This window comes from Mirounga angustirostris, unplaced genomic scaffold (genome assembly GCF_029215605.1).
Source record: "Mirounga angustirostris isolate CCGP_5_RB_7025 unplaced genomic scaffold, mMirAng1.0.hap1 SCAF_5, whole genome shotgun sequence".
Taxonomy (NCBI): Eukaryota; Metazoa; Chordata; class Mammalia; order Carnivora; family Phocidae; genus Mirounga; species Mirounga angustirostris.
This window is the reverse complement of record NW_026991713.1, coordinates 82002392-82029894: the sequence shown is the minus strand read 5'-3', so window position 1 is coordinate 82029894 and position 27503 is coordinate 82002392. Positions and strand designations below refer to the sequence as shown.

The 27503-nt window shown below is 34.6% G+C and overlaps 1 protein-coding gene across 13 annotated transcripts in view; it reads right to left on the bottom strand.

The window, feature by feature from the left end:
• Positions 1–27503, bottom strand: part of SOX5 (SRY-box transcription factor 5) — a 1012222-nt gene that overhangs the window by 345188 nt on the left and 639531 nt on the right. For all 13 annotated transcript variants that reach the window (XM_045873750.3, XM_054507151.2, XM_054507149.2 and 10 more), the window contains one exon: positions 6896–7127. In XM_045873750.3, the coding sequence (XP_045729706.1) occupies positions 6896–7126 (231 nt within the window). In that variant the 5' untranslated portion in view covers position 7127. The remainder of the gene's footprint in view (positions 1–6895; positions 7128–27503) is intronic.

Sequence of the window (27503 nt, the reverse complement as noted above, 5' to 3'; positions counted from 1 at the left end):
TTTCAAATTAATCTGTTTTTGATACCCGCAAATGAGATATCTTTCAACTGTGAATCTCCTTAGCACTTGTTAGCCCGTTTCAGCATTCTAATATTTTATACAAAATTATGACGATTTTGTGCTCATCTTATCTCCATACTATACAAAAAGTTATAAGAAGGAAGAATTCTTACTCATTTCTCTATTACTGCTGAATTGTATATATTTGAGTTGAATCTTTCCACAACCTATTAAATGAAAGTCATTAAATTCATTAGGCCAAATCTTCTTAAGCAAACACATTTCCCCCCATTACTACAGCCTTAGGAAGGTCTTGTTTATTCACCTGTCACTGCATAGCACTTTGTGGGGACGCTAACAGTAGACCCTCATCAAGTATCCTGAACTAGCTCGCAGCTCCCACGTAGCACGTTTTTCCTCACCATGGGAGAGTACATTCCTTAATTTCTCAAGGCCCAGTTAATTTTAAACTCAACAGTAGTACTTCAGATACTATGGACATCATATGAATCAAGGTTTTCTCCATTTAATATTCAACCCTCCCCCAACCAGAAGGAATGGAATTGTGAGGCAACGGGATAACACGATCTATTGCACAACTTATCCAGTGGCTTTGATGAACCCCAACTGATTGTTTTTCACATGTCCTCATTCCTGCTAGCCCTGGGGGTAATTTTCAGAAACAATGCAAGTATAAAGACTGAACCACTTACAATCAAACACAAGCCTTGGATTCTATCTAGATAAACAGCTTCATGTGGTATTTTCTGACACCATTTACAGAATAATGTTTGTAACAATGTAATTTCATTGTATGATAAACATCAATTTACCATAAGAAACAAATATAAACTTGTCACCATTTTCACCTGGTTTCAACTGAATTGGCCTTGTTCCGATAAGCAAGCCTATCTCTTACAGAAACAACAGTTTATAGATAAACTGCATGAAATCGGGTACGTGTGTGTAGAATTACACTGCCTACCATCATAATTTTATCCTGCCACGCTACGCATATGGCTCCCAAGCTTACTTTATCTGAATCTTTCTGAACCTATCCTCCATGCTATTAAACTGAGCACATTCCACATCGTTCAAAAGTAATTACACTTTTGTCTAGAGTGTAGGAGACTGCTCTCCCTAAACAATGAAATTCTCATTATTAGAACTGGCACAATAACCACGCTGGTGTTAACAACAGTATGCATTATACCATCACAATAACTTACGCTAAGTCTGATGTACTAAGGTAAACAGAAATTTAAAAGCCTATAAAAACTCCTATATAGAAATAGGAAGCTTCACCATACCATAATTAAGGTCCTATTCTGTGACTTATTTTTAAATAACACATGCATTTTTCTTTTTTCTTTTGTATATTATCTGAACAGGACTTTATATGTAATATTATCCTCGTCAAACACTGAAAATACATTACTAGTAACATTAGGTTATAAGCAAAGCATATAAAGAGTATTTCAAGACACAACTATAATATAGCAATTAAAATTATTTGGAGGTAAATAAATAATCCCACGAGTTGACAGTGAACCTGAGTAAGTAAAAGCCTCTCTCTGACATGCATTCTATGAATCCTTCACTGTTTAAGGCTGGATTTTACACATTGGAGCCTTGCTGTAATGTCATACTTGGTTGCCAGCTATATGCCAACTTCTACAAAAGATCCGATTTAAAAAGACACTTTTGTCTTCTTTTGATGGACGTCAGGAAGAAACTGACTCACACTGAATGTTGCTTTATGATAACTAGTGTCTCTGCAATGTTTAAACACATTTACATTAAGATAAATCAAATTATTAAGCCCCAAACACCATGTATCCAGAGGTTTTTTCTTAAACAATTCCGGAAAATATTATCAGTATAAACATTAAATGAGATACTAAAACATATTAAAACTTATTTCCAAATCCAATGGATCTTTAAATGTTAAAAAATTAGGGGGTGCCTGGGTGGCTCAGTCGTTAAGCATCTGCCTTCGGCTCAGGTCATGATCCCAAGGACCTGGGATCGAGTCCCACATCGGGCTCCCTGCTCCACGGGAAGCCTGCTTCTCCCTCTCCCACTCCCCCTGCTTGTGTTCCCTCTCTCGCTGTGCCTCTCTCTGCCAAATAAATAAATAAATAATCTTTTAAAAAAATAAAAAAAATAAAAATAAATGTTAAAAACTTATACACAGTCTTTATTTCGTATGAAATTCAGCTATCTATAAAGTGAGCAACTCAAGTTATTTTTTAATAAGAATACTGTACTGTTAAAATAAATAATTACATATTTTAAAAATCAGTGTTGGGAGGCGGCCACTCTATAGTTATACAAAACAATTCATTCAACTCAAGAGGATTTTAAGAAGTCAAAAGAGAGTTTGGCTAAGATAAGTGTATACCTTCTGTGGAAAAGAAAAAAAAGAAAAAAAGAGACAATTGACTATTCAGTAACCACAGGCGGTCAAGCCTTTCATTTCACATCACGTTTGACACTAGAACAACAATCTAGCCAGCAGAAGTAGTATGCAACCAGACAGAAAACGAGCACCAAAATGGCGACCACAGAGTCCGTTGGCTGCCTCTCAAGCTGCCCCTTGATTTCTCTTCATACTCACTCTATTCCTTTCTGGTGCTCATATATAATCACATTGATTGACATGAAGATATGTTCTCAATAGTTCTTTGCATCATGAAATAAATTCATTTGTATCAGAACTATTATTAAAAATGAGCAAGAAATTATAGTGATTCTTGCTTATCTCTGAAACTCTAAAGTGACAGCCTCCACACCCATGTTTAAAAAGGGGGGAAAGGGACAGGACGGGTAGATCTGATCTTCCGTAAAAATAAAGTCCCAAACTGCCTTTCCACTCATGTCAGAATCAGACTTTACAACCTTGCCTTTCACCTTTTTGAAGATCACATGGGAATCAAAATTTGCCATTAATTGCTTGGCAAGATTATGAGAGCTTGAGAGAAGGAAACCACAGAATCAGTCTTTTTCATATCTATGTCTCAATCTTATATTGGCTAGAAATCTGACAATTAAAAAAACAACAACAGCTTAAGACAGTTGATCTGTAATGCACCCTGAATAGTAAGTAAACCATTCCAAGGATAGATAGACTTACAGTATTCATATCAGTACTGCTAATGGAAGTTGCTCTTAGTAAGGCACTTAATTTATTTCTCCAAAATATTCAGGCAATAAACACAACTTCAGAAGGGAAGAATTACATCTTCACCTGACCCAATTCCAAACACTTGCATACCCTGCATGTGAACAAACAACCCTAATTCCTCAAAATCTTTATATGGCAACAGTTTTGAAGTGTACAGAACTTTTATCTCAGAAAATATTTTCCAACCTAAATGTTATACTGAGAGCATCTCTCCATAACTTCAAGCCAGCCTTACAGGGATTACTCATCAGTTTTACTTTGTCTCTAAACTATATTGGCAATATAAAATGTGGACCTCTCATTCCTTTTTTAATTTAGGAATAGAGTATGAATGTCACATATAAATAGGCAATGAAATCTGGAAACCTGTTTTTTTTTCCTTAAATTGAACTCTATGATATGGAGACCATGAAATATTGTCTCCGTTTTCAAATACACCGAACAGAAAAAAAATGTATTTTCCTACTGAAATAAAAGTTTCTGTTAAGTGAACATTACAATGGCCTACTACCCAGATAAAGTGCAATGATTTGTGTTGAATAACAATTCTATAAATATATTCAATCATTTTGATAAATGAATAAAATATATCAATCACATTAACCAGTGACTATATCATGGCTACTACACATACTTTCTGCTTTCTGAGTATACTACATTAATACATTCTATTTTAGTTCTTAAATTTCTAGAAAATCAGCATATTCACCATGAATAGTCTTAATGACTTTGCCCAAAACATATTTACTATTTAATCATCCATATGAATTCTGCCATCTAATCAATAATCATATGTTGTCTATTATATGCTAGGTATCAGAAATACAAACATATATTATATTCTATGTATTCTATATTAATTATATATTAATATATAGTGATTGTATATTAACATTCTATATTAATATATCATATAATATAATTAGACATAATTATATGCAATTCACTAGGAAGGTAAAATATGAAAAGAGAGCGTTTTCCAGAATAAAGCTGTGTCATGCAAGATCACCTGGTATATTTCTGAACATGCATGAAAAACTTGGCACGACAAGAATAGTGGGTCCATGGCGAGAAATGACAGGAGAGAAGACCAAGGCCATAGTTTGGTGCTACTTTATACAAAGTTTTATGCTAAGACAATGAGTTTTAGACTAATTCCTATAAAAACAAGGACACACAGTTCCCAAAGTAAACAATCCAACTCAATTGTCAGGGAAACAATCCTGTGGATACTGAAAGAAAGACAGGAGAGAGGAGAGGCTAAAAATCTGAGATCATATGAGAGACTTTTCCAACTGTCTACTTAAGAGGTGAAAACCTGATGGAATCAAGAAACATTTCAGGCAGGAACATATTTAGAAACCAATTTGATATATATAAGAGCAAGTGTCAGCATGTCACTAAAACATACTTAAACCATTTGTATCCTGAGATCGGTCTGAGAATCTGATGAAAACCATAATCTTACTCACTCGTATGCATAATACAGAATTCTCCATTCATTTTCAGAAGATCCCATAGGCCCTGCCTAAGAACTATTGCTCTACATGAAGTTGCTTGAGAGAAGGAGTTGTGTTTTATTCAAATCTGTTTCCATAGTGCCCCACAATAACAACAAGAAACTTGGTACAAAGTAGGCAATTCATAGTTTGTATCTAGTTGAACTGAGTTCTTCCTTACAAACTGGTTTCATTTTCACTAACATCCTGCATCACAGGATCCCTCATTCCAGCTACAGAATGTAATTTAATATAATTTTCTTATACGCATCTTTGAGTATACTTAAAATAATCTCTCCTTTATTTTTGTGGTATTCTTCGGGTTATAACTATTTATATTCATTCCTTCAAATCTGTGTTTATGCTTAGAGTAGTACCACAGGAAAACCAAACCAAGAAGCACTCCCTAAGAGAAGGCAATGGTCAAGATACTGAGAAAGAAAAGGCATTAGCAGTGATGCAATGCCAAATGGAGAGTATGATCTCCTTACCCTGTTGAACTGTGTACTACCATTTTCCCCCTTTCTTATCCTAGGTTTAACCCTTATGAGAGGAGCCCAAAAAGTTGTATCATTGCACATAGGTAATATAAACTCACAGTAGAGAAAAAAAAAGTAGGAATTATGGATAATATGATTTAGCTTGCCAACAAAGAGATAATCAGACAATAAAATATGCACGTGCTCTTGTGAAGAGCTTATAATATTTATAAGCATGGACTCCAGAATGTCTGGGTAAACAACCCTGGTTCTCCTCTGTATCAGCTGTGATCTGAAGCAAATTATTTAACCTCTGTGTGCCTCAGTTTCCTCACTTATAAAATGAGACTAATAATAACACGCCACTGTATTATTGTGAAGGTCACATGAGTTAATATACATAATGTGACTAAAATGCCACATCTATATAAGTGTTACATAGTGTTAGCAGAAATACAATCCTTGAAGGGAAAATCTTGGCATATAGTAATCCACCCAGTGAAATTTTGACCTATGAGGCTTAAAGTGTTGAAAGAGCATTTAAATCTAATGTGAGTGACAAAACATAGCATCCATTTCACAATTATTAGGAGATACCTGATTCTTCTTGTTGATTTAGTTCTACATACAGTAATGCAATAACATAAATAAGTGAACATATTTCAATACCAAGCACATTTATGATATGTAATAATTTTCTAGAGAAAGCGGAAAAAAAAAAGCATTTCACAGAATCAGAGTCGTCTTCAAAAGAATGAGATGGTATGAGGAAACAGGGTGTAATCTGGTTCAAATTAATGGCCCTACCATCCTTGAAGTAGAAGAGGAGAAGGTCACAAAACCATGACATGTACCCAAGCAGCCATGTTGAAAAGGCGAGTGTGGCTTTCCTGGCAGCTAAGTTCCCTGCTACCTTGCCAACATGTTGATTCTGTGTATTTAAGTTCCTAAGAAGGACCTAAAAGCCTTACTGGCGACTCTGTGTGTGTGTGTGTGTTTGTGTGTGTGCGTGCTTTTAAGCTTCAGCCAAAGATGCTATGTTGCCTTCTTCCCTCTCATCCGTGAAACCACAGTTTCCTGATCTTCTGCAATGACAATGATCCAGACGCCAGGATGAAGGGGCAGATAAATTATCCTGAGTTGCAAATTCTGGAATAGGATGCACCAGATAATTACTGAATTATCAAAACAACAGAATGAATGAGACTGAGTTAGAAAGTATTTCAGTCATATTAAAAAAATATAGTTTCTACGAAATACATTCTCCTGTAATATTCTGAGTACTGTAAAGGAATACTGGAATCCAATCTGGGCAAAGCAAAAAATTGAAAAACATTGATTTATCATGGTGATGTTCAAAGTACGTTGTAACTCTATCTAGAAAAACCTTTTATTAGAAATACTATGACATCTAACTGTCATGCTGACTAACTTTAAATGTGTTACTTGAACATTATTCTTATATGTACATGTGTTTTCTCCTAATTAAATTGTGTCTCAAAAGCAAAATTCATGAAAAACAAAAAAGAGAAAAAAATAGCATGTCATATACTTCCTACTGGAATCAATTTACTTATAAGGAATTCTAAGATGTTAGGAGTGAATCTTGTGTCTGGCTGTTAGATGATAATTATAATTATAATTATAAAGCAAAGGACTGAAGGCAAACTATTAGAAGAGTAGACTGGTCAAAGAGTGAGTGAAGGCACAAGAGACCATGAGAAACCTACCATTGTATTGTGCTGAGAAGTGGGAGTCCTATGGCCACAAGTCTCTTGCGTCAGCAGAGAAACTGGCTGAAATTCCTCAGAGTGAGGCTTGTTGGGAAAACTCACATGCAAGGGAAGGTGAAAGGCTGGGAGCCCGTCACTCTCCTCTTCTTCCACTTTCTGTCTGCTTGTCACCATGGCTACCTCTCCATCTGCTTCCCCATACGGAGAGGCTGGTCGCTTGGAAGACATCCTGGAAGGAACAAAAGAGGAGAAAATAATGAAACCTCCACATAAATCCTTAATGCCGTCATTGTGTGGTTAGGGGCCATTGTAACAGAAATGCCTTTTTGTGCTGGCAGAGAGCAGGAAACCATCCAAATACCACTGCAAAGCACACACAATCAGAAACAATGGCCAAGCAGGTAGCAACAGAACAGTGCTTGTTTGTTGTGAGAATAATACACTAATATAGCACTCTCTTGTATTCTGGGTTCTTAAACAAGAGAATTCACCTAAGAACACTGCATAATGAAAGACCATTCCATTTTAAAGGGAAGGAAAATACCCATCTAGTTTTACACTTTGATAGACCTTATTGAAGACAGAACATCTATGAATAGCAAATACTGTTGGCAGTTAAAAGAAGGGAAAGAACTAAAATGTCTTTCATCAAAAGATAAACAAAATAAATGAACGACTGCCATTATAACAAATTTGCATTTCATTAAAAGTATGATTATTATGAATTGTAGAAATATTGGTTATAAGGAAACCACAGACTCCATGACCAAAAGTTTGATATTTGCTTAAAGCTTATTAGGAATTGAATAAATTTTGCAATTGCTGTGAATCTTGAAACATTTGGGAATTTTTCTTTCCTCACCTCCCCATTCATTTTTAATATCAAACATGCAAAGTGGTAAAAAAAAAAGTGAAAATATAAAAATATTTCAGTTTTAATTTCCACATTCTACGAAAGACTTAGATGTGGATTCTCAGACTTATTTGCCCCTTAGAAGACCTAAGTAAGAGGGAAAAATCAAAGGAAGATGTTTTGTTTTGATGAGCTAATGCCTATAAGGAAATGCACATAGACACTTAAAAATTAAACACTTTTTTTGGTATTTGAGTCTGACTAAGAATACTATCAGAGGTTAAAAATAATTGGCAAATATTCTTCATTAAATAGAGAGCTCCCTTTCCTTTCACTACAAGTTTCTCATAGAAGCAGTATAGAGTTAAAATTTTTAATTAAAAAAAAAAAAACCCTCTTGTATTTGCAACTTGATCTGACCTTGGGAAAGTTGTTATTTTTGCTCAACAAACAAAGAGTGTTTACAGAATCATCCATTCTTATTCTAGACCAGTGAGAGAGGAGGCAGGAAAGCATTAACGGCCACACCACTTCTTTCATATATATCACTGATTTTTAAATTTGAAATTTACTACTAAAGAGATGCCTCTAATCATTGCCAAATAATACTATTCTTACTGTGAAAAGTTTCAAAAGAACAGTGTTTTCAAGTACTGAAGATACATTATCAAGAAATAATAGCACAGTAGAAAAAAAATTAGGGCTTTGGAATCAGACAAACATGGATTCAAATACTGATTCTGCTACTTACTAGCTGTGAGACTTAGCTTTAATCTATCTCAATTTACTCATCTTTAAAGGGAGATGTAATATCTACTTGGAATGCTCTTTGAGAATAAACTGTGTACCATATGAAAAATGACTTGTAGAGCATTTAGCACAGAGTAGACACTCAGTAAACAATAGGTGTTGTTTACTTTAAAACTACAGTGTTACCTAACCGCCCCCCAAAAACCCAAAAAACAAAAACAAAAAAACCCAAAAAACTCCAAGATGAGGAAAGCAAATTACATCCTAAGAGTTAACCTGTAAAATCAACATGAAATAAAAAATGCCCTGATAAGAGAAATGCTCCTTGGTCAGTCATACTTAACAATAAACTGATCAGATGTATTAGCGAGTGCAAAGAAGAAATATGAATAGCAAGAAGTCTTGAGCAGCTGAAGAACAGAGAAAGAGGAGAAAATGTTGGTGGCTCATCTAAAAGAGAAGTAGACTGGGCCATCACATTTCAGGTATCTTCAGTTTTTCTGATCTCATTACTAAGGTTTACTCCAAGTATACTCTTAAGTATGGAGAAAGGAAGGAAGGGGCTGGAGCTAGAATAGTCCTAGTCTCACTGGCAATACCACATCTATCACCAAATGGAAAAATTAAACTATATGTAATAACTCCACACACTAGCGATATTAACTTCTACTGCTCTGCTTCCATGCTCTCCAAACAAACTTCTGATTGTCATGTAGAGAGTGGGCTGACAGAACAGATTTAAAACATTTAAGGTCTTTGTGATTTATCAGAGTAAATCAATAAAAGGACTTTTAATTATTTCTTGTTTTACATGTAGTTTGACTATAAGGAGATTATACATTTATACATAGCCATAGTATTTATGGTCTGCATAGGCATTATCACTGTTGGTGAAATTAATAAATTGGTATTCAGTGTCTACCTCAGTCTTATGTACAATAAGTCTCTTACTATCCAAAAACTCCAGGCTATTGGCAAAAGCTAGTCTCTGGGTTATTAAAGCAGAAAGCTAGATCAGCTGGCCTTTCCCAAGTTAATGCAGTTCTCTGACCTTCATAGAAAGCATGACTTTTTTGCTGATTTCTACTTTATTAATAGCATTATTAATAATGATTATGAAAACTGAAAGTCCAAAAGTAGATATAAGGTAGAGATGATAAATAGTTAAGACACTGCTACTCTTCTCAAAACATCTAGTCATTTCAACATCTAAATTACCTTTCTATACCACTGGATAAACAGTCTCTTTCTTTTTTTCTTTTTTTAAAGATTTATTTATTTATTTGAGAGAGCGAGAATGAGAGAGAGAGAGTACATGAGAGGGGGGAGGGTTAGAGGGAGAAGCAGGCTCCTTGCTGAGCAGGGAGCCCGATGCGGGACTCGATCCCGGGACTCCAGGATCATGACCTGAGCCGAAGGCAGTCGCTTAACCAACTGAGCCACCCAGGCGCCCCCCCAAACAGTCTCTTTCTATATATATATCTTTCTATGGAGCAAAAGCGTAAGGTCTAAAACATTAAACATGAAGGAGTCGTGATGCCAGAAGGCACCTGATCCTAAAGAGTTACATATTTCATGATTATTTCAATTCCATTTTCAGACACTTACAGAATGTTCTTAATGTGCCGGAGTTGAGAATATTTTTATACAACTCAGGTAAAAGAAGTCTTAAAGATTTAAAACCATTTTGCAATAAAAATGCTCATAGTTCAAAAAATAGGCTACTAAATCAAGAAAAAAAGGACAAATACTTAAATTATATAGAGAGCTATCAATCTGCTTGATATTTAGTCTGATTCATAGTATTTCTAAAAATGTTTATAACAAATCACCAATAATGTTAATTCTTGAGTTTTTGTTCATCTACCAAACTGTTTCATTTTGGACAGAAGAAAGTCCCATTCATTAAAAAACAAAAACAAAGTACTTTCAATGTTAAGTTATTATTTATTCTGGTCTCTATTTTATCTGTTTCTGATTTTTTTTTGTTATTTTCTTCCTCTACTATATTTCAGCTAAGTTTCTTCTTTTTCTAGTTCCTTGTGGTATAATGTTAAGTTTGCTAGTTCCTTGTGGTATAATGTTAAGTTCAAACATTATTTGAAATGTTTTCTTAAGACAAGCATTTATAGCATAAATTTCATTCTAACATCAGCTTTTGCTACATCCCATAGGTTTTGGAATATTTTGTTTTCCTTTTCATTTGTTTTGAGACATATTTTGATTTGCATTAAAAAATTTCTTACTATTGAAAAGTGTTCTACCATTGGAATTGTACATTTCTATTTTCCGTCGAAGTTCGCTTTACGTATGTTGAAATTCTGTTTTACCCATGCATATTAACAATTGTTGTATCTTCTTAAAAAAACAAATAATATAGGAAGATGTATGATAATTAAAAAAAAAAAAAAGAAGTCACTGCAACTTTCCATGTATTGTTTATCTGGGATACATAGGGTTCCAATCCCTGCACTTGCTTACATGACATGCTGTGTTGTCTTGAAATAATCTGAGGATCTAGGCTGGAGCATGCTCTTATGTATTCATCCAGAGATGATTTTTGTCATTCCTGTGGTAGGTGCTAGACTTGCCCATGAATAAAACTCAGACTTCAAAGAATATGACATGAGACAGACAAATATAATCCAGTGTGAAACTAACCTGTGGAGCTATGATGATATAATAGAATCTTAAACTTGGTTTTGTGTGTGGACAAGAAAATCTTCTTGAAAGAACTGATGTCTAATTTCAGGGCAAAAACACATGTCTAATTTGAACCTTCAAATCATCAACAACCATTTACTGATCACTTACTATGTGCAAGACCCTTCTCTAATGGGAATAAAAACGTGTAATTCAAGTTCTCTTCTTTAAAAAGCTTAAGCACTGGTGGAGGAGACTTGGAGAAATAATAATGAAAGACAGTTCAGGTTAAGGGCCAAATGATTGGCCCTACAGCTGAACACCTGAGGGCTTCATGAAGAGCGGGGGACCCTGGAGTATTTCCGGGAATGGCTGACCAAGTAGATTTTGGGGGGAAAAGAAGGTCAAATGGAAACTGGGATAAATGGAGAGGGCATTTCATGTAGGAAGTGATGATACAAGCAAAGATGCAGAAATAGTCTTAGAAAGTACAATGTAAATTTAAGTTTCAAGCTGACTTAGGAAAAAAGGACATCGAGGAATATGAACTAAACCCTAGCTTGAGTCTGTAGCATTCCTGGACTTGCTAAGTTACATGCATGGAATAGATAAGAAACAGCCTCCCTTATAAGGGGCATCTTGTTTTTACATGGAGTCACTCTTCCTTTACTTGTCCTTATAGCAATCTGCACAATCAGGCCACTCTAGTCCACATGTGAAAGTAATTTAAAAACTCCTGGAGTCCTTGACGATTGGCTAAGGGCTCTCTGTGTGCACTGTCAGCACTCTGTAAGTAGAATGTCCCCAGTTGTACTCAGACATGTACAGCCAACTTAGGGGTAAGGTAAAGGGTACGAGACTGCAACGTAAACTAAACCATGGATTCTCAAACTTGGTTGCAAACTAAAATTACATGGAGAGGTTTAAAAAGTACTGCTGCCTGAGACCCACTGCCAGACATTCTAATGTTATTGGTTCTGGAGTGGAGACGGAGCATCAGAATTTTTTAAAGCTCCCAGATGATTCTAATGCACAGTCAAGGTTGCAAGACATTTGCACTAGTCAGAATAATGCTCCTCACTCAAGATGTCCCAATTGTGATCCCTGAAGCCTGTGAATATGTTTACTTTACAAAGCAAAAGGGACTTTGCAGATGTGATTAAGTTAAGGATCTTGATATGAGGAGATTATTTTGGATATTCTGGGTGGGCCTAAAGTAATCATAAAGGTCCCTATAAAGAGGGGAGGCAGGAGGATCAGAGTCAGAGGGAGAGACTGAACGATACTAGGTAGCTGGCTTTGAAAATGGATGAATTGGGGCCATGAGCCAAGGAATAAAGGTGGCCTCTAGAAGCTAGAAAAGGTGATGAAATAGATTCTCCCTTAGAACCTCTAGAAGGAATGAGCCCTGCCAACATTTTGATTGCAAGACTTCTGACCTCCAGAACTGTCAACGAATAAATTTGTATTGTTTAAACCACTCAACTTGTGCTAATTGTTACAAAAGCAACGGGAAACTAATCCACAGTGTACACATATTTCTTTCACAGTTGGTATTTTCTCAGTCTGAAACCTTCCCAACCCAGATACACCCTTGCCTGTTCCCTACCCTCATTTAGTGCCAACATCATTTCCCAGTGAAGCCTTCCTTGGTTGCTCCTCCTAAACCAGCACCTCCTTGCTCTTTTTAGCACCTCATCCCACCGACTTACTTATTGTCTCTCCTAGTATAAGACCCCAGGAGGGCAGATTTTGTTTACAGCTACGTCCCCAGGACTTAGAATCCTTTCTGAAGATGGTTGTTTTTCAACAAATACTTGTTTCATAAAAGCTACCATCTAAAACCAACTCTCTTACTATTCTAACTATGAGTAGTTGTAAGATCTATTTTACGGGGCAAGCATATTTAGAAAATATCCTAATATTGTCAGAAAAAAAAGGAAATTCAGCTCAGTGCTAACAGTATCCTTTTAAATAATTTCTATGTAAAAGAATTGGTAAACCTGGTTAAATTAGGTTTTTAAAATATTAGTGAAAAAATCTTATAGTTATTTTTAAAATGTGTATGTAAAGAACTATAAACATTAAGTAGCTTTATGGAAGACTGCTACATTGTTAATTATTACCAGACCTATTACTGAGGAATCACCTATTTGCTGCTTTAGAATATGTTCTTTGATGCAATTCTAAAAAATGAAAGCATATACAAAGTGAAAGGAATTCATATATGGAACAAACATAAAATGGAAGACTTAGAATGGGAATTGCTCTCCTTATGTAATAGTTTCTTTCTTCTCTAGATATCTTAACCTTTGATTAATTCAGAGATAAAGTCCTAGGAAGCAGTGCCTTCTACTGGTTATTCTTTTGGAATGATGGTATTATTTCTTTTAAGGTTTCCAGTTATGTATAAAAATTTCAAAAAAAAAGATCTATAAAGAACAAACTCAAATTCCAACTTCTCTACAAAGCTTTCCCTTGCCATCACAGCTAAAGTGACTTCACCCCACCTCAAACTACATCATCAACTTTTATTATTAGTCCACATGAAAACTGAACATCATTATAACCTGTGACACTCATTCAATAGTTTTCCTTTCTTTTCTTCTTAGTACATAGTGTCTAAAGCTAGAACACGAACACTTGAAAAGCAGGAATATAATTTTTTAAATTTCTTGAATTTCTCATGGCATGCAGCATGTCTTGCACTTAATAAGATTTCAGTAAGTACAGGTCTATTTGTGACTATTTTACCTGATTTTTCCAAGATTAATGCTAAAGATATGATTGCATGATAAAGTTCTTTCCAACTTGTGCTGTGTTTTTTTTCTCCCCAAATAGTCTAATCCTCTATGCTGAATGAGATACCATTAATTATATGGCAGCACAATTCCTAGCACATGGCACACAGTGTATTTTTCTATGAATAAATACATGAGTTGCATGAGTGTCTATTTTGTGCCAGGCAATTTATCTTTACGTTATGGAGGAAACAGGCGACTTAGATACGAAGACCCTTCTGCTTCACCGCTAAGGAAATACAGTTTAGATGGAAATAGAAGTCATATACCCACTCATCCATTCATTCGTTAATGGAAAACATTTATTGGAAGACTACCATGTGCCTGCAGATAACAATGTAATTAAGAAATCGATAAATATTTTAAGGTAAATGACTTTTTATAAATGTGAGTACTATGAGAGACAGACAATAGAGAGATGATGTCTCACTAAAATAATCAGAGAATGCTTCCTACAAATTACGAGAATTCAACAGGGTAATGAAGGATGGGTCGGATGTCAACAGACACAGAGAAGAAGAGAAGATTCCAGACAGGAAAAATGACATTAACAAATTCAAGAAATTTATAGAATGATATGGGATGGTGAGTAGAATGGTTTAGTTAAAGTAGGAGACTCTAGGAGAAGTAAATGCAGATAAGGATGAAAGACGGGCCAGACGGTGATTCTGGTTAAATCCTATCACTTTTATTTTTTTTAATTCTGTTATTAACATATAATGTATTATTTAATGGCTACGCAAAATCTGAAAGTGAAACCGAAGGCAGAAGGGAGCTGGTGATAGTTTGTGAGCCACAGAGTAACATCATCAAAAAAACTGTATTTTAGAAAGAAAAACCCTCAGAAATTAGTAACTGATAGTGGGGACCAGAAAAGGAGAATGAGTGAGGGCAGTAATTCAAAGATAAACAGATTACTGGACTGTATAATTAAGAGAACAATACTGCTAATAAGAAAAATATAAAAATTAGAAAGAAAGGCCAATTTGGAGAAAAATATGAAATTCAGTTTTAGAAATAAATCTTTGTTGATTGTGAGATTTTAAAAAAGAAATAAGTTATCAGAATATACAGAACTTTTGCGGAAGTAACTAAGGCAGTATGTTCTTTGAAACACAGGTATAGAGTTAACCAATAATTGTAATTATTTCTCATTGACTTCTTCCACAATGCTCTGAGTCCATATATTTATTCTTCTTGTTTTATAAAATAGGAAACTGAGTCATGGTTAAATATCTTTTGTTACACTATTTGGTCTTTGCACTATAATAGGCAGCAGCTCAAGCCCAGAATTGTCTCTCCAAGGGAAAAACTGGAAAAAAATAGAGCAAGGGGGAGGAAATCTTGCAGTCCATCTTACTTTGGGGGAGCAGTGTATAAAAAGGATTAGCAAAAAAGAGAAGTCAAAGTAATAAGCGAAGCAGCGTAATTATTCTTGAAACAATTCTACAAAAATAAACTCTGAATATGAACTTTTTAAAATTCTGGACCATGACATTTAACTTATAACTTCCACTAATTGCTCTCCTAAATACTTGTTTTTAATATTTACTCCTCATGTTAAATTTTAAGCATAGCAGAATGCATTTTTAAAACGATACAAAATATTTGAAGGGATGCATCTTAAGGGAACAATAAATATGGGGTATTAAAAAGTAAAATAAAAATTGTCAGTCCTTCATATCCACAGATCATACTACTTGTTTAGAATTTATGAGCCTCAAGGTTTTCTAGTAAAAAGACTATTTGTACAAGACATTTATATTTACTTGTCTGGTCTCTTTTGTAATTAAGGTTGCTATGAGAAAGCTAATTAAGATTAGGAATTAAACTCTACTGTTTATCAAAGATATTTTCACAGTAGAATGTTACTTATCTAATAAGGGAAATCAACATAGATATTTAGCATGAATAGACAGGTTTTGATCCAAATGAGTGAAACAACCAACACTTCTGTGTGATTTATAAACATAGAATTACACAAAATTGGGCGCCTGGGTGGCTCAGTTGGTTAAGCGACTGCCTTCGGCTCAGGTCATGATCCTGGAGTCCCGGGATCGAGTCCCGCATCGGGCTCCCTGCTTGGCAGGGAGCCTGCTTCTCCCTCTGACCCTCCCCCCTCTCATGTGCTCTCTGTCTCTCTCATTCTCTCTGTCTCAAATAAATAAATAAAATCTCTTTAAAAAAAAAGAATTACACAAAATTAGCATACCCTTTTATTAAAGAAAAAACAGTTTTGTTACTCTTATGTATGAATTTCAATTATTATTATTCATATTTTATGGTTTGTTTGTCTTCCCTCTTACATGTTTTGAACATCTTCATTTTCCTTCTAAGAGTCAGCTTTGTGTTTACTTTGTGAACATTCCATGTAAATTTTATAACCAAGTCTGTCATATATAATACTCAGAAGCCTTTTAAGTTGAAATTTTATGTGTGGTAAACATGCAGTATTTCAAACTTGTATAATTTTTTTCTCTTATCTATAAATCCTCTTTGCCATCAGTTTCTGATACAGAACATGCCAATCTCAATACTTCTCTACCCTTTGCTTCCCACATACAAAGACCTCATTCATTATATTGTTATTTAGAAGCATGAACAAGTTCATCAGGTCCTGGCATAAACTATAAATGGAAGTAGAAACACAAATTTCATAGAAATATAAAAATGGACAACACAGTAATAAATAAGACTAGACTCCCCTTGTAATCCTTAGTATACATTTCACCAGAGTAGAAATTTATTTCTACTAGTATTTATAAACAAAACTTACCATAACATTGAAATATAAAAACAAAAGTAATTTTTGAGCTACAGCTACTTAACAATAAATTCATTATTGTTCTGAAATATAATTTGATTTTACAGAAAAATTTTTAATATAAGATATAAAAGTTCAAACTGTATTTAAAACTTGTGTTAATTTAAAATGTTATAGTCACCAAGAAGTTTCAAAATGACCTTTACCAAGGCCATTCCCTGTATTTACCTTGTCCTATGTTTAGTTTCTGAGATGTTCTCTGCATTGAGATCAAGTAGTTCATTATACCATCTCTTCTTTCTGATAAGAATAGCACCACTTTCAACTTCTTCAACACCTTTTTGCCCTTCTTTTTCCTGGCATCTCTGACCTTACTAAATAGCTTTCTCCAGCCTTGTCCAGCCCACCAAAGAGTCAGAGATGGAGGGAAGAATAAGAACAAGCAAAAAATGATGAGGTACAGGGTTCTTTGTTAAAGGGGTAGAAAATAAAAATTTTTTAAAAATCAGAAGTTAAAGAGAGAGAAGACTTAGAAATAGAATTTAATTCTTTTTAGTACCTGAAAGGAATCACTGTCTCTTAATGAGTTGGACACAGGATATTTCAAAAGTGCTTGAATTAATGTGCCTAAAGTAAGCAATAAAAGTAACTTTAAAAGTCCATTTGTTTTTGTTTTCTAAACGAGAGACACAGATAACCAAAGGTAAGGATTTAGAAACAGTTTATGATAACAAAATTCCATCCTACATTGATTCAGAACTCAAAGTTCGATTCTTTTTCTACTTTCTTCTCTTACTATTTCAATAATAATTGCAAATCACTGAAAATTCACTCTAAAATTAGACTATGTGTCACGATGAAGACTCTCAGAAAATTTCCTAAATAAAGAGATTGCTTTATTATGAGTAACCTAATAGCTGGGCTCCAGAGCCGAAATTTATCTAAACAAATGATTCTGCCAGCTAAAACTTCTCATCTTTATGTTTTATTGTGTTATTTTAACATTAATCCACACTTACTAAGTGCCTAAAACAAGAGTATTCCTGATAAATAAAAAGGTAGAAAGGGTATTAAATTTAATTAAACTCTACTGTAGTCATTCCATAATATCCTAATAGTTAGAAAAGTTAGTGTTCAGTCTAAGTCTGACAAGCCTGAAGGAAAACTGGTTGCAAGAACATTTATGACTCCTAAATACAAAGTCACTCTAATAAAGAGAAGTGCTAGCAAACGTTTTTATAGAATTCTGTATTTTTTTGAAAAAATTACTGAAACTTTTCTCATGATTTACAAGAATATGGCATTAAGCACTTTCCACTTAAAAAAAAATCCTAACTTTATTTAACTTGTTTAATAATTATTATAATTTTATTTCCTTGACTCCAAAATAGAAACACTTTAGTCTGAGTTATTAACCACTTGATCACAGAATATTTTTAATTGTCAAATACACTAAATTTCAACCAAAGCTACCTGAAGAAAACATAAAAAATGATTAAGATTTTTAAATGTTGAAGAGAAATTTCTTTTAAGTTGTAGGTAAAATGACCAGTTACAGAAGTTTGGAAGAAAACAATACAAAACCATAAATGGCAATTTGTTGTGAATTATAGAATTCGCGTATCACAATACATTTGTCATTAATCAGAAACAAACAGAAAAAGAGCATTCAGCCTCCAGCCATCTACAGGTTAAAAGTGTCAAAGTCCTTTTGTTCTGATTATTTATAAATTACTTTGAATAATCTAGCATTAGGATTTGTGGTTCTAAAACTTGTTATTACAGCTAGAAAGGGTATACTTTTTGAGGAAATAAAAAGCTTTTTCCATTTGAGTATGGGTTTTGCCTTTCTGACAGCTCCAAGTCCACAGGATGTGGAGGGATGATTTAAATTTTACATCAAAATTGTGACTGCACTAGACTTTTCTTCCCCTTTCTCAAGGGAGGCATTGTTCTTGCCTTTCCATAACCAGGCGTGACAGCGCCAGACTGGAGTCATACGGCTGGTCTCTGAGTCAGCGTGAAAGTGCTCACCTCCTGAGTCTTCCCAGATGCTCAGCTCCTTGTGAGGCTGAAAGCTGAGCACTGAGTAGCCACATACTCCATTCCTGGGACAGATAGAGGCTTGGAGGAAAAAAATCTAGGGATTAGCAAAAACTATCTCTTCCAGTACATGCTATAAAACTCTTTTATTAAGAGTTTAATAAAAAGTAACAATTTAAAAAAAAAAAAACTGTATTTAATATGAGTACCACTTTCCTGAACCAAAAGTTGGGACAAATTGTTGAACAAGGTGTTGTGTACTTCTGAGTTAAAGGAATAAAGAAAGTCTAAAAAATCAGAAGCCTTTTAGATTTTTCTGAGACACATGGTTGCCACATGTATAAATTTCAGGTTATAGACAGCTGGATAGAATAGTGAAAGAATATTGTATGAAATGCATATCTATTCTCCAGATCTCTAAAGAAGTATCTTTGAAAATTGTCTGTAGAGTCCCTGCAAAGGGACCATCTTTTCTGCTATCAGAATAATTGGTAATGAAACAGGGATTAATTCTATTCCTATTGAATGAACCTTTCAGGGAAGTTTGAGAAGTGTTTGTGTCTTGTGTATATGTGCAACTGTGTGTGTGTGCATGTGTGTGTGTGTGTGTTTGCACATGTGCATGGGAGAGAGAGAGAGAGAGAGAGAAAGAGGCAGAGGCAGGGAGACAGAGAAGAAGAAGAGGGGGCGGGAGGAGAAGACTTTACTGTCTAATAATATGTTAATGGAAATTAATAGTCTTTCTTTTCTTATGGAACCTCTCTATTAAAGATTGGACAGCATCATCTTAATCATAATCATATGCTAACAACTTTCATTTACTGTCTAATTCAAAACAACTGGTTGAAAGTTTTATGTATTTTGAAGAAAAAAATTAAAAAGTAGAAGCAAACTTCTCCCAAACTGTTAGCCCATAAAAAGTAAAAGAAAAAAAAACAAAAACAAGGGAAATGTAATTCCTACTATTACTACTACAATGAGTAGCACTAATCTCTTAGTTGTTGCTTTCTAACATAAAGCCAGTCAATTTTTTCCATGTTGTTCTCATGACGATATGAGTGTCTATGTATGTTCACATGTGCACATATATGTGGGCATGTTTGTAATAACCTATAAAAATAGTTCACCATAATCACAGTGAAAGAAAACAGATTTCCACTTATGAACACCACTAGTCAGGTGAGGTGCATATGCAAAAATAACAACAACAAAAAACAGTTTTAAGTAGGAAAGAATATTTATTTAGGCTTAATGATATTAATGCCTCTGTAAAATATCATATCACTTATTTTAATGACTTGGTCATTTTGACTCTCCCAGGAGACTCTCCCTATGGCAGAACTGCAAATAGGATATAACATTTTATTTTCCAAAATAATATTCTTAAGTACTTATTTTGATCCTCCTTCTCTCCCTCCCTATCTCCTTATCTGAGCTTCCTCCTAAAGTGCCCACCCCCACTCCCACTCTCTCTCTCCCCTCTCACATTACTGGCTAAGTCTAAATAAATAGCAAATTGTTCCATAATCAAAAGTGACTTATTCTTAGCATGGTGTATATCTTGAAATAAAATCTGTGGCATGTTTAATTTATTTAGGATCTAATAATGATGACAAAAATAATTAAGTAACCAATCTAGTTTTAATTTCTTTTGTTTTCAAAGGTTATTGTGAAATCAAGCAAGTTAAGCCTTCAAAAGCAAACCTCTGGAGAATAGTGCATGTGTGTGTGTGTGTGTGTGTGTGTGTGTGTGTGTGTTTCCCCCAGCAGAAATGAGAAAGGAGGCTCACTGCTAAAAGGAATACTGACCGTCAGTGTCAGATTTGTTGAGAATGACTGTCTAAGTAGTCCAACGAGGAAAAATATTATGACCCTTACCCTCTTTGGAATCCAGATAACCCTGACAAGGAAAAGTTTATACACTGCTAAATTGGGGCCAATTTAGGGGACTCTTTAGTTCCATGCCCCATACAGATTTGGTTACAGCTTATTCCTACAACAGCTGTTGAAAAATGAACGAAGTAGAAAATATTTATGTTATATTCAAAATAGACAGCAAAGAAGATATATACAGTGCAAAAATCTTTCCTAGGACAACAGCTTCTGATGTGAGGGACAGGCATACTAGGCACAGGCAAATTTTCTGAACCTCCCGACAAAATGAAGAATATGCCATTATAATCATGAAAAGTCCAAAAGTAAGGGTTCAGTGCCAAGGACGATGAGCATCTATCAACCCAAACTCCAAAACAGCAGGATGCAGCTATGGTTGATGTTATAAGAATGCTGAGCCTCTTCTTGGTTCCTTTCATGCCAAAGCTTCTTTGCTTGGATGAATATGAATTAAATCCATAAGCTTTCTTATTTTTCTAGCTTGACCTCTAAACTCATTTTACGTCTGAACTGTTTATCTTCTTCCCCCATTAATCTTTCTGGTTTTAGCACGTTCCCTGCTAAACTTTAAAAGCATGGTTCATACTGCCACTGTGGATGAATTAGGAATGTTAGGTCTTTTCTATAAATGGGTACGAACTATTCAGTAGGAACCTAAAGGCTACCCGTTTCTTGCCCCTGAAATAAAAAATGAAAGGATATGGCATATACTGTACAGAAGAAAATCATCAAACTCTTATAAAGGTAGGATAAGTATGAAGACATAAAAAGATCTCACTACAAGGTTTACATTAGATTTCACACAGGTCTAACAGTAATGTCACTATCAAATTTCCATTAAAAAATTTAAAGACTGTCATATAGATAAACTTTCTGAAATAAATAGCTTTCCCTATTTATTTTCTCTTTCCAATCAGTTTTATGGCTAAGGACTTACAACATAGATGTTCTTTAAAATACTATGTCACTATCATAGTAATGTCTAATTTCAGATGGTAATTTTAGTCAGTAATATAGCTGAGTTCTTTCCTATTCTGTTTATTAAAATATAGTTGATAAGAAATTTCACTGATTAACACAATCCGTTTACCTATATTACCATAAGATCTGTCAGTACAAAAAACAAAAAATTCAAAGGTGTTCACTTTACAAATCCATAAAAGAAAAAGTAACCAAACAAAAACATCAAAACTTTAAAGTTGGAATCTTGCACTTCAATAGTGTTTACCATTTATCATTTTATAGGTACTCTGCCATATTTTCTGCTGTTCTGTAGTATTTCCCTTGAAGCTTAACAAAGGCCCAGCTGTATAAACCAGTTCTGTCAAAGAACATAGTTAAGGGATGGATAAAACAGGGAGGGGTGTCTTACTGGCTGACCACTGTCTGAGCTTATGAGGATAAAGGAGCCTTGGTGGAGAAAAGTAATCATCATTGCTTTTTTTTTTTAACCTCATTACCACATGCTAAAACATTTTTTTTTTCCACTACCCAAACACCCTATTCCAATCCCCCGTGACTGAAAGATCTTTGTGTTCCAAAGGGGACAGATCTCTCCCCCCACATCCTTTTCCCTCCTTTTCTGTTTTTGTTTGTTTGTTTTGTTTTGTTGTTTGTTTGTTATGCTGATTTTATGTTTATGGAGGCATGATCATTTAAAGACTTCCTAAAATACTGGCTTCCTCTCCATTAAACCATCTACACACAGTTCCCTGAAAACATTTTTAATGGCTAAATAAACTTACTTGTTTTGGATTCCTTTTTACCAAAATACTATCAACAGCTTTCCATCGCGAGATCTTTATTTCTGCTAAGGACTCTAGAAAATGATCTATTCCTTGAAAAGACAGTAAAGCATCTATAATTGAGGTAGGACGCGTGTTGAAACCCAGCATGTATCTTAACATTTTAAAGAATGTTTCCATAAAATCCTTACTTCAAAGACGGTTGGCTAGACGCACACTCAAGTGTGTGTAGCAACGTGAGATAGGGTCCTGAAGCCCGAAGGAAAGTTTAGAGTGAGCTAATTAATCCTCTCAAAACCTAGCTCTTGTGTGTCCAAGAACACCAAACCAGGAGGGAAGATTTTCCAGAGATTTAAATATGCATTTCCTATTTTCAAGTTTGTCATTCCTACATACTCTGCTGACATTATTTATAAAGGACTGAAGCCAAATCCCACTCAAAGAGAGCTACCGTAACTGCACTGGTTAAAGAGTCAGCGCAACACATTAAATGCCCCAGGAAATCCCTGGGCAAGTGCCACCAGAACTTATATGGAGACAACATATCAACTCTAGAGTAAGTTCTATTTCAGGGTGTCCTCTGAGGTTGGGACAAATATTTGAATGTTATTAAATCCTCTATTTATCCAAAGCCTGCTGCAGCTGCACAGCAAGCCTTCTTCATACTGCCCTGTCAATGACCTACAGGGATTATCCTTTTTCAGATGGGGTAAAATAGGATTCTTTCACCAATCTGTATGCTCTTCTATTCAATGTGAAATGTACATTTATAATACAAAATGTATTTTCTTTAGACTGAACTATGTTGCTTTCAGAGCCTACATCTTCCCGCATCCATGGCTGGTACAGGTACTAGAGCAATAGTCCTTCATCCTCCACCTTGCTGCATGTACTAGTCTAGTTTCAGAAATAATCGATTCATTTTCTTCTACTAAATATTTGGTTCTTATGAAACCATCTGAACATATCAGAGTTTATCAAACCAACGCCTGCCTATGTCATATTCAAATTATCATTCAGAAGAAATGGGACGCAGAGACAAAAATACCCCATGGCAAAAGGGAGCAATGTTTAAAAATTCACTTTTTTACCATCATGAACTTCTCACCATATCTTTCATTAAAATACTTACTAAACTGTCCAGATATATTTGCAGATAATCTATCCAAGTTCTACAAAACCCACCAAAATATTATTTCCAAAAAGAAAACTAAACCACTAAAGATAGCACCATTCTGTGATGTCTTAAGAAAACTAATACTAAGTAAAATGATTATTATATATAGACCAAATGTTCTCAATACCAATACACTTTCCAAAGAGACTATTTTAATTATACTATAACATATCTTCATGTTTACAAATTTTTACTTAAATGAGTAGCAGAATCTTAAATCTGCTCAAACGTGTCCTGTCTTACGTTTTTCTTCCACCTCTTTGCATTCTTGTTATTTTAAATGACTTACTAATAAAAGCTTATAATGATTCAAATATCTATAGAAATACTTTCAAGATATTACATGCCTCTTGTTATTTACATCTCCTTGCAAAAAAACAGTAAGAACAATAGTATTGTGGGAGGCATCTGAAGATATTTTCTAGGACATATTTTTTTTTCACTTTGGTTTCAGAGAAGTATGAATGACTCTCATTAATTGTGCATTGATATGTGCCAATCACTGAGCTAGATGCTTTGCATGTATTATTTTTTGTCATCAAAACAACTCTCTATTGGACTACAGACTTAAATGTAAGAGCTAAAATCATAAACTTTTGAAAGGGAAACAAGAGTAAATCTTCATGACCTTGGGTTGGCAATGGTTTCCTAGATTTGACACCAAAAGCAAAAGTGATGACAGAAAAAAAAACCAGATAAATCGAACTTCCTCAAAATTAAAAACTTTTGTGCTGGACATAATACTTTCAAGAAAGTGAAAAAAAAACTACAAGTGGGTGAAAATACTTGTAAATCATATATTTAATAGGGGACTTGCATCCAGAATACATAAAGACTTCTAACAACTCATGTATGTATATAGACATACATATAAAAATTTATATATAACTTATAAAGAACTATGATACAATTCCTATCATAAAAAGACAACAATCCATTCTTTAAATGGGCAAAAGATCTGAATAGACATTTCTTCAAAGAAGATGGTACAAATCACCCATAAGCACTTAAGAAAATATTCACCATCATTAGTGATTAGGGAAATGCAAACCAAAACCACAATATGATACTCCTTCTCATCCACTAGAATGGCTAAAATAAAAAAGGTCAGACAATAACAGGATTGGAGAGGATATGGAGACACTAGAACCATCATCAATTGCCAGTAGGAAGGTAAAATGGTGCTGCTGCTTTGGAAAAGTTTCTAAATAGTTAAACAGCAATTCTCCCTTCCAGGTATACATCTAAGAGAAATGAAAGCATATGTCCACAGAAAAACTTGTACATAAATATGCATTGTAGTGTTATTCGTAATAGCCAAGAGAATGGAAGCAACCCAAAAATCTACCAGTTGATGAACGGAAAAACAAACCGTACCATACCCATGCAACACAGTATTATTTGGTTTAAAAAGGGGAAGAATGAAGGGGGTAATTTGGAGGGGGAGATGAACCATGAGAGACTATGGACTCTGAGAAACAAACTGAGGGTTCTAGAGGGGAGGGGTGTGAGGGGATAGGTTAGCCTGGTGATGGGTATTAAAGAGGGCACGTATTGAATGGAGCACTGGGTGTTATACGCAAACAATGAATCATGGAACACTACATTAAAAACTAGTGATGTAATGTATGGTGATTAACATAACATAATAAAAAAAATTTTTTAAATGAATGCTGGTACATGCTGCAACATGGGTGAACCTAAGTGAAGGAAGCCAGTCACAAATTACACACAATATACGATTCCATGGGTACAAAATGTCAAGAATAGACGAATCTGTATGTACAGCAGGTCAGTGGTCGCCTAGGACAGGGGGTGTGGTGGGGACGGAAGAGAATGAGGAGGGACTGCTAATGGGCACAAGATGGCTTTTAGAGTGAGGAAAATATTCTAAAATTAAATTGTGCTGATACTTGCACAACTCTGTGAATATACTAAAAATCAGTGAATTATATACTAAATGGGCTTGGTATAATAATCTCAATAAAGCCATTTTTTAAAACTACAAAGTAGACATTATTGCCTCCATTTTATCTATAGAAACTGGCTCAGAGCTGTTACATAATTTGATAAAAGTCTCACTGAACTAGAATTTGGAGCCAGACCTGACCCAAATATCATCACATTTTCATTATAGAACATCTTTTTTTATGAAGGAACTTAAATATATGCTTTAAAACTGATTTTTTTCTCCAAAAAGTTAGAAGTATATTTATCATTTCTGTTGCTCTTATTTGGATACAAGCTTTTATGGAACATTGCAGTTAGACCTACATTAAGTAAATGTCTTTTTTTTCTTCTTCTGACATTTTTTTCATTAGTTGTTTTTTGTTTTTGTTTTTGTTTTTTTAAGCACGCTCTGTGCATCATCACCTTTTTGGAAGCACGATAAGCAAATATTTAATGATTGTTCTAAAAGAAAGCCATTGTATTCTCTCTCTCTTTCTCGCTCTCTCAAAAAAAATAAATAAATAAATCTTTAAAAAAGAGGAAAAAAGAAAACCACTGTACAGAATCACAATTCATTCCTAAGGTACCTAGGGCACATGATGTTCCCATATCTTCTCATTGGTAGGTTATCAATTTTTACATTGATTCTTACTAATTTCATCATTTAAATATGTTCTAAACATAAAGATATGTGTTAATCATACTGCCATCATAGTTCAGTCTGGAGGAGTTTAATCCAGTATATCAATCCTGTGAACACAGGTAAAGTTTTAGGAAGGTAACCTAACCCCCAGTTTATCTGAAAAAACTTCTAAAGGATTCACAATCTTTGTAAGTAATTTGCAGGATAATCTCCAAAATAATTATCACTAAGTATTAATATGTGTTTTTTTTCCATCTTCAGGGCTCAAGATTAATCCATTTCCTATGAAATCAACTATTGCTGGTGCTAGCTGTATAATCAAGCTTTAAAAAAATTATAGAGGGGAAGCAGAATGGATAAACTGACAGTATTTTAACATTTCCTTTTTCTTAGTAGTTTGTTTACAAATACATTTCCACGATTATAAAAGTAGAGCATGATCCTCAATTATTACTATTCCATGATATATATATATGTATGATATACATATATATATATATTTACTTGACAGAGAGAGAGATAGAGCAGGAACACAAGCAGGGGGAGTGGGAGAGGGAGAAGCAGGCTTCCCGCTGAACAGGGAGCCCGATGCAGGGGGCTCAATCCCCCGACCCTGGGATCATGACCTGAGCCTAAGGCAGACGCTTAACGACTGAGCCACGCAGGCACCCCTATTCCATGATATATTTTAAGATTTGTTCCACTTATGATAGTAGTTTGAATTGATTTAGGTCAATCCAGCACAGGCTTAGTTAAATCGACATTGATTTGCCTGGACAAGTAGCTTTAAACCTATTTAGAACTCAGAGTTTCCTTGAGGTGTATCAGAAGCAAGTGTTTCAATTGTCAGTTCTTTAAAAATGACTTAGGCTCTACAATGGTGGAGAACAAAGAAATGAATCAGAGGAAAGAGGCACAGATATTTGGGTAATAACAGTAAGAACTATGAGCTATGTAAATGCAAGCACTAAAGCACAGGGAGCTTATTGATTCCAAAGGACGCAGATATTTTAACAATCAATTACTATTATCATTACTAATTAAGGAATTGTTTCTAAAATCTGCGTAGTAGTTCACAGTGATTCTTTTTTATCTTAGTTTAAATTAAGCACAACTTTTGTACTGCAGTAACTAATCTCCTTGAAAGTCCTAGATTTAAATACAGAAACCTCACATCCTGGTCTTTATCTCCGTTACTGAAACCCATCTAACAGACTTTTAAATCCAGAAGAGACTTTTTAACCAAAATTGAAGTGAATTTACTCACTTTGGATTTTGAACCTCATGAGTTCTCAGTGAGCTACTGACTTTGGATTGTAAACTCTTTGAACCACAAACAATTT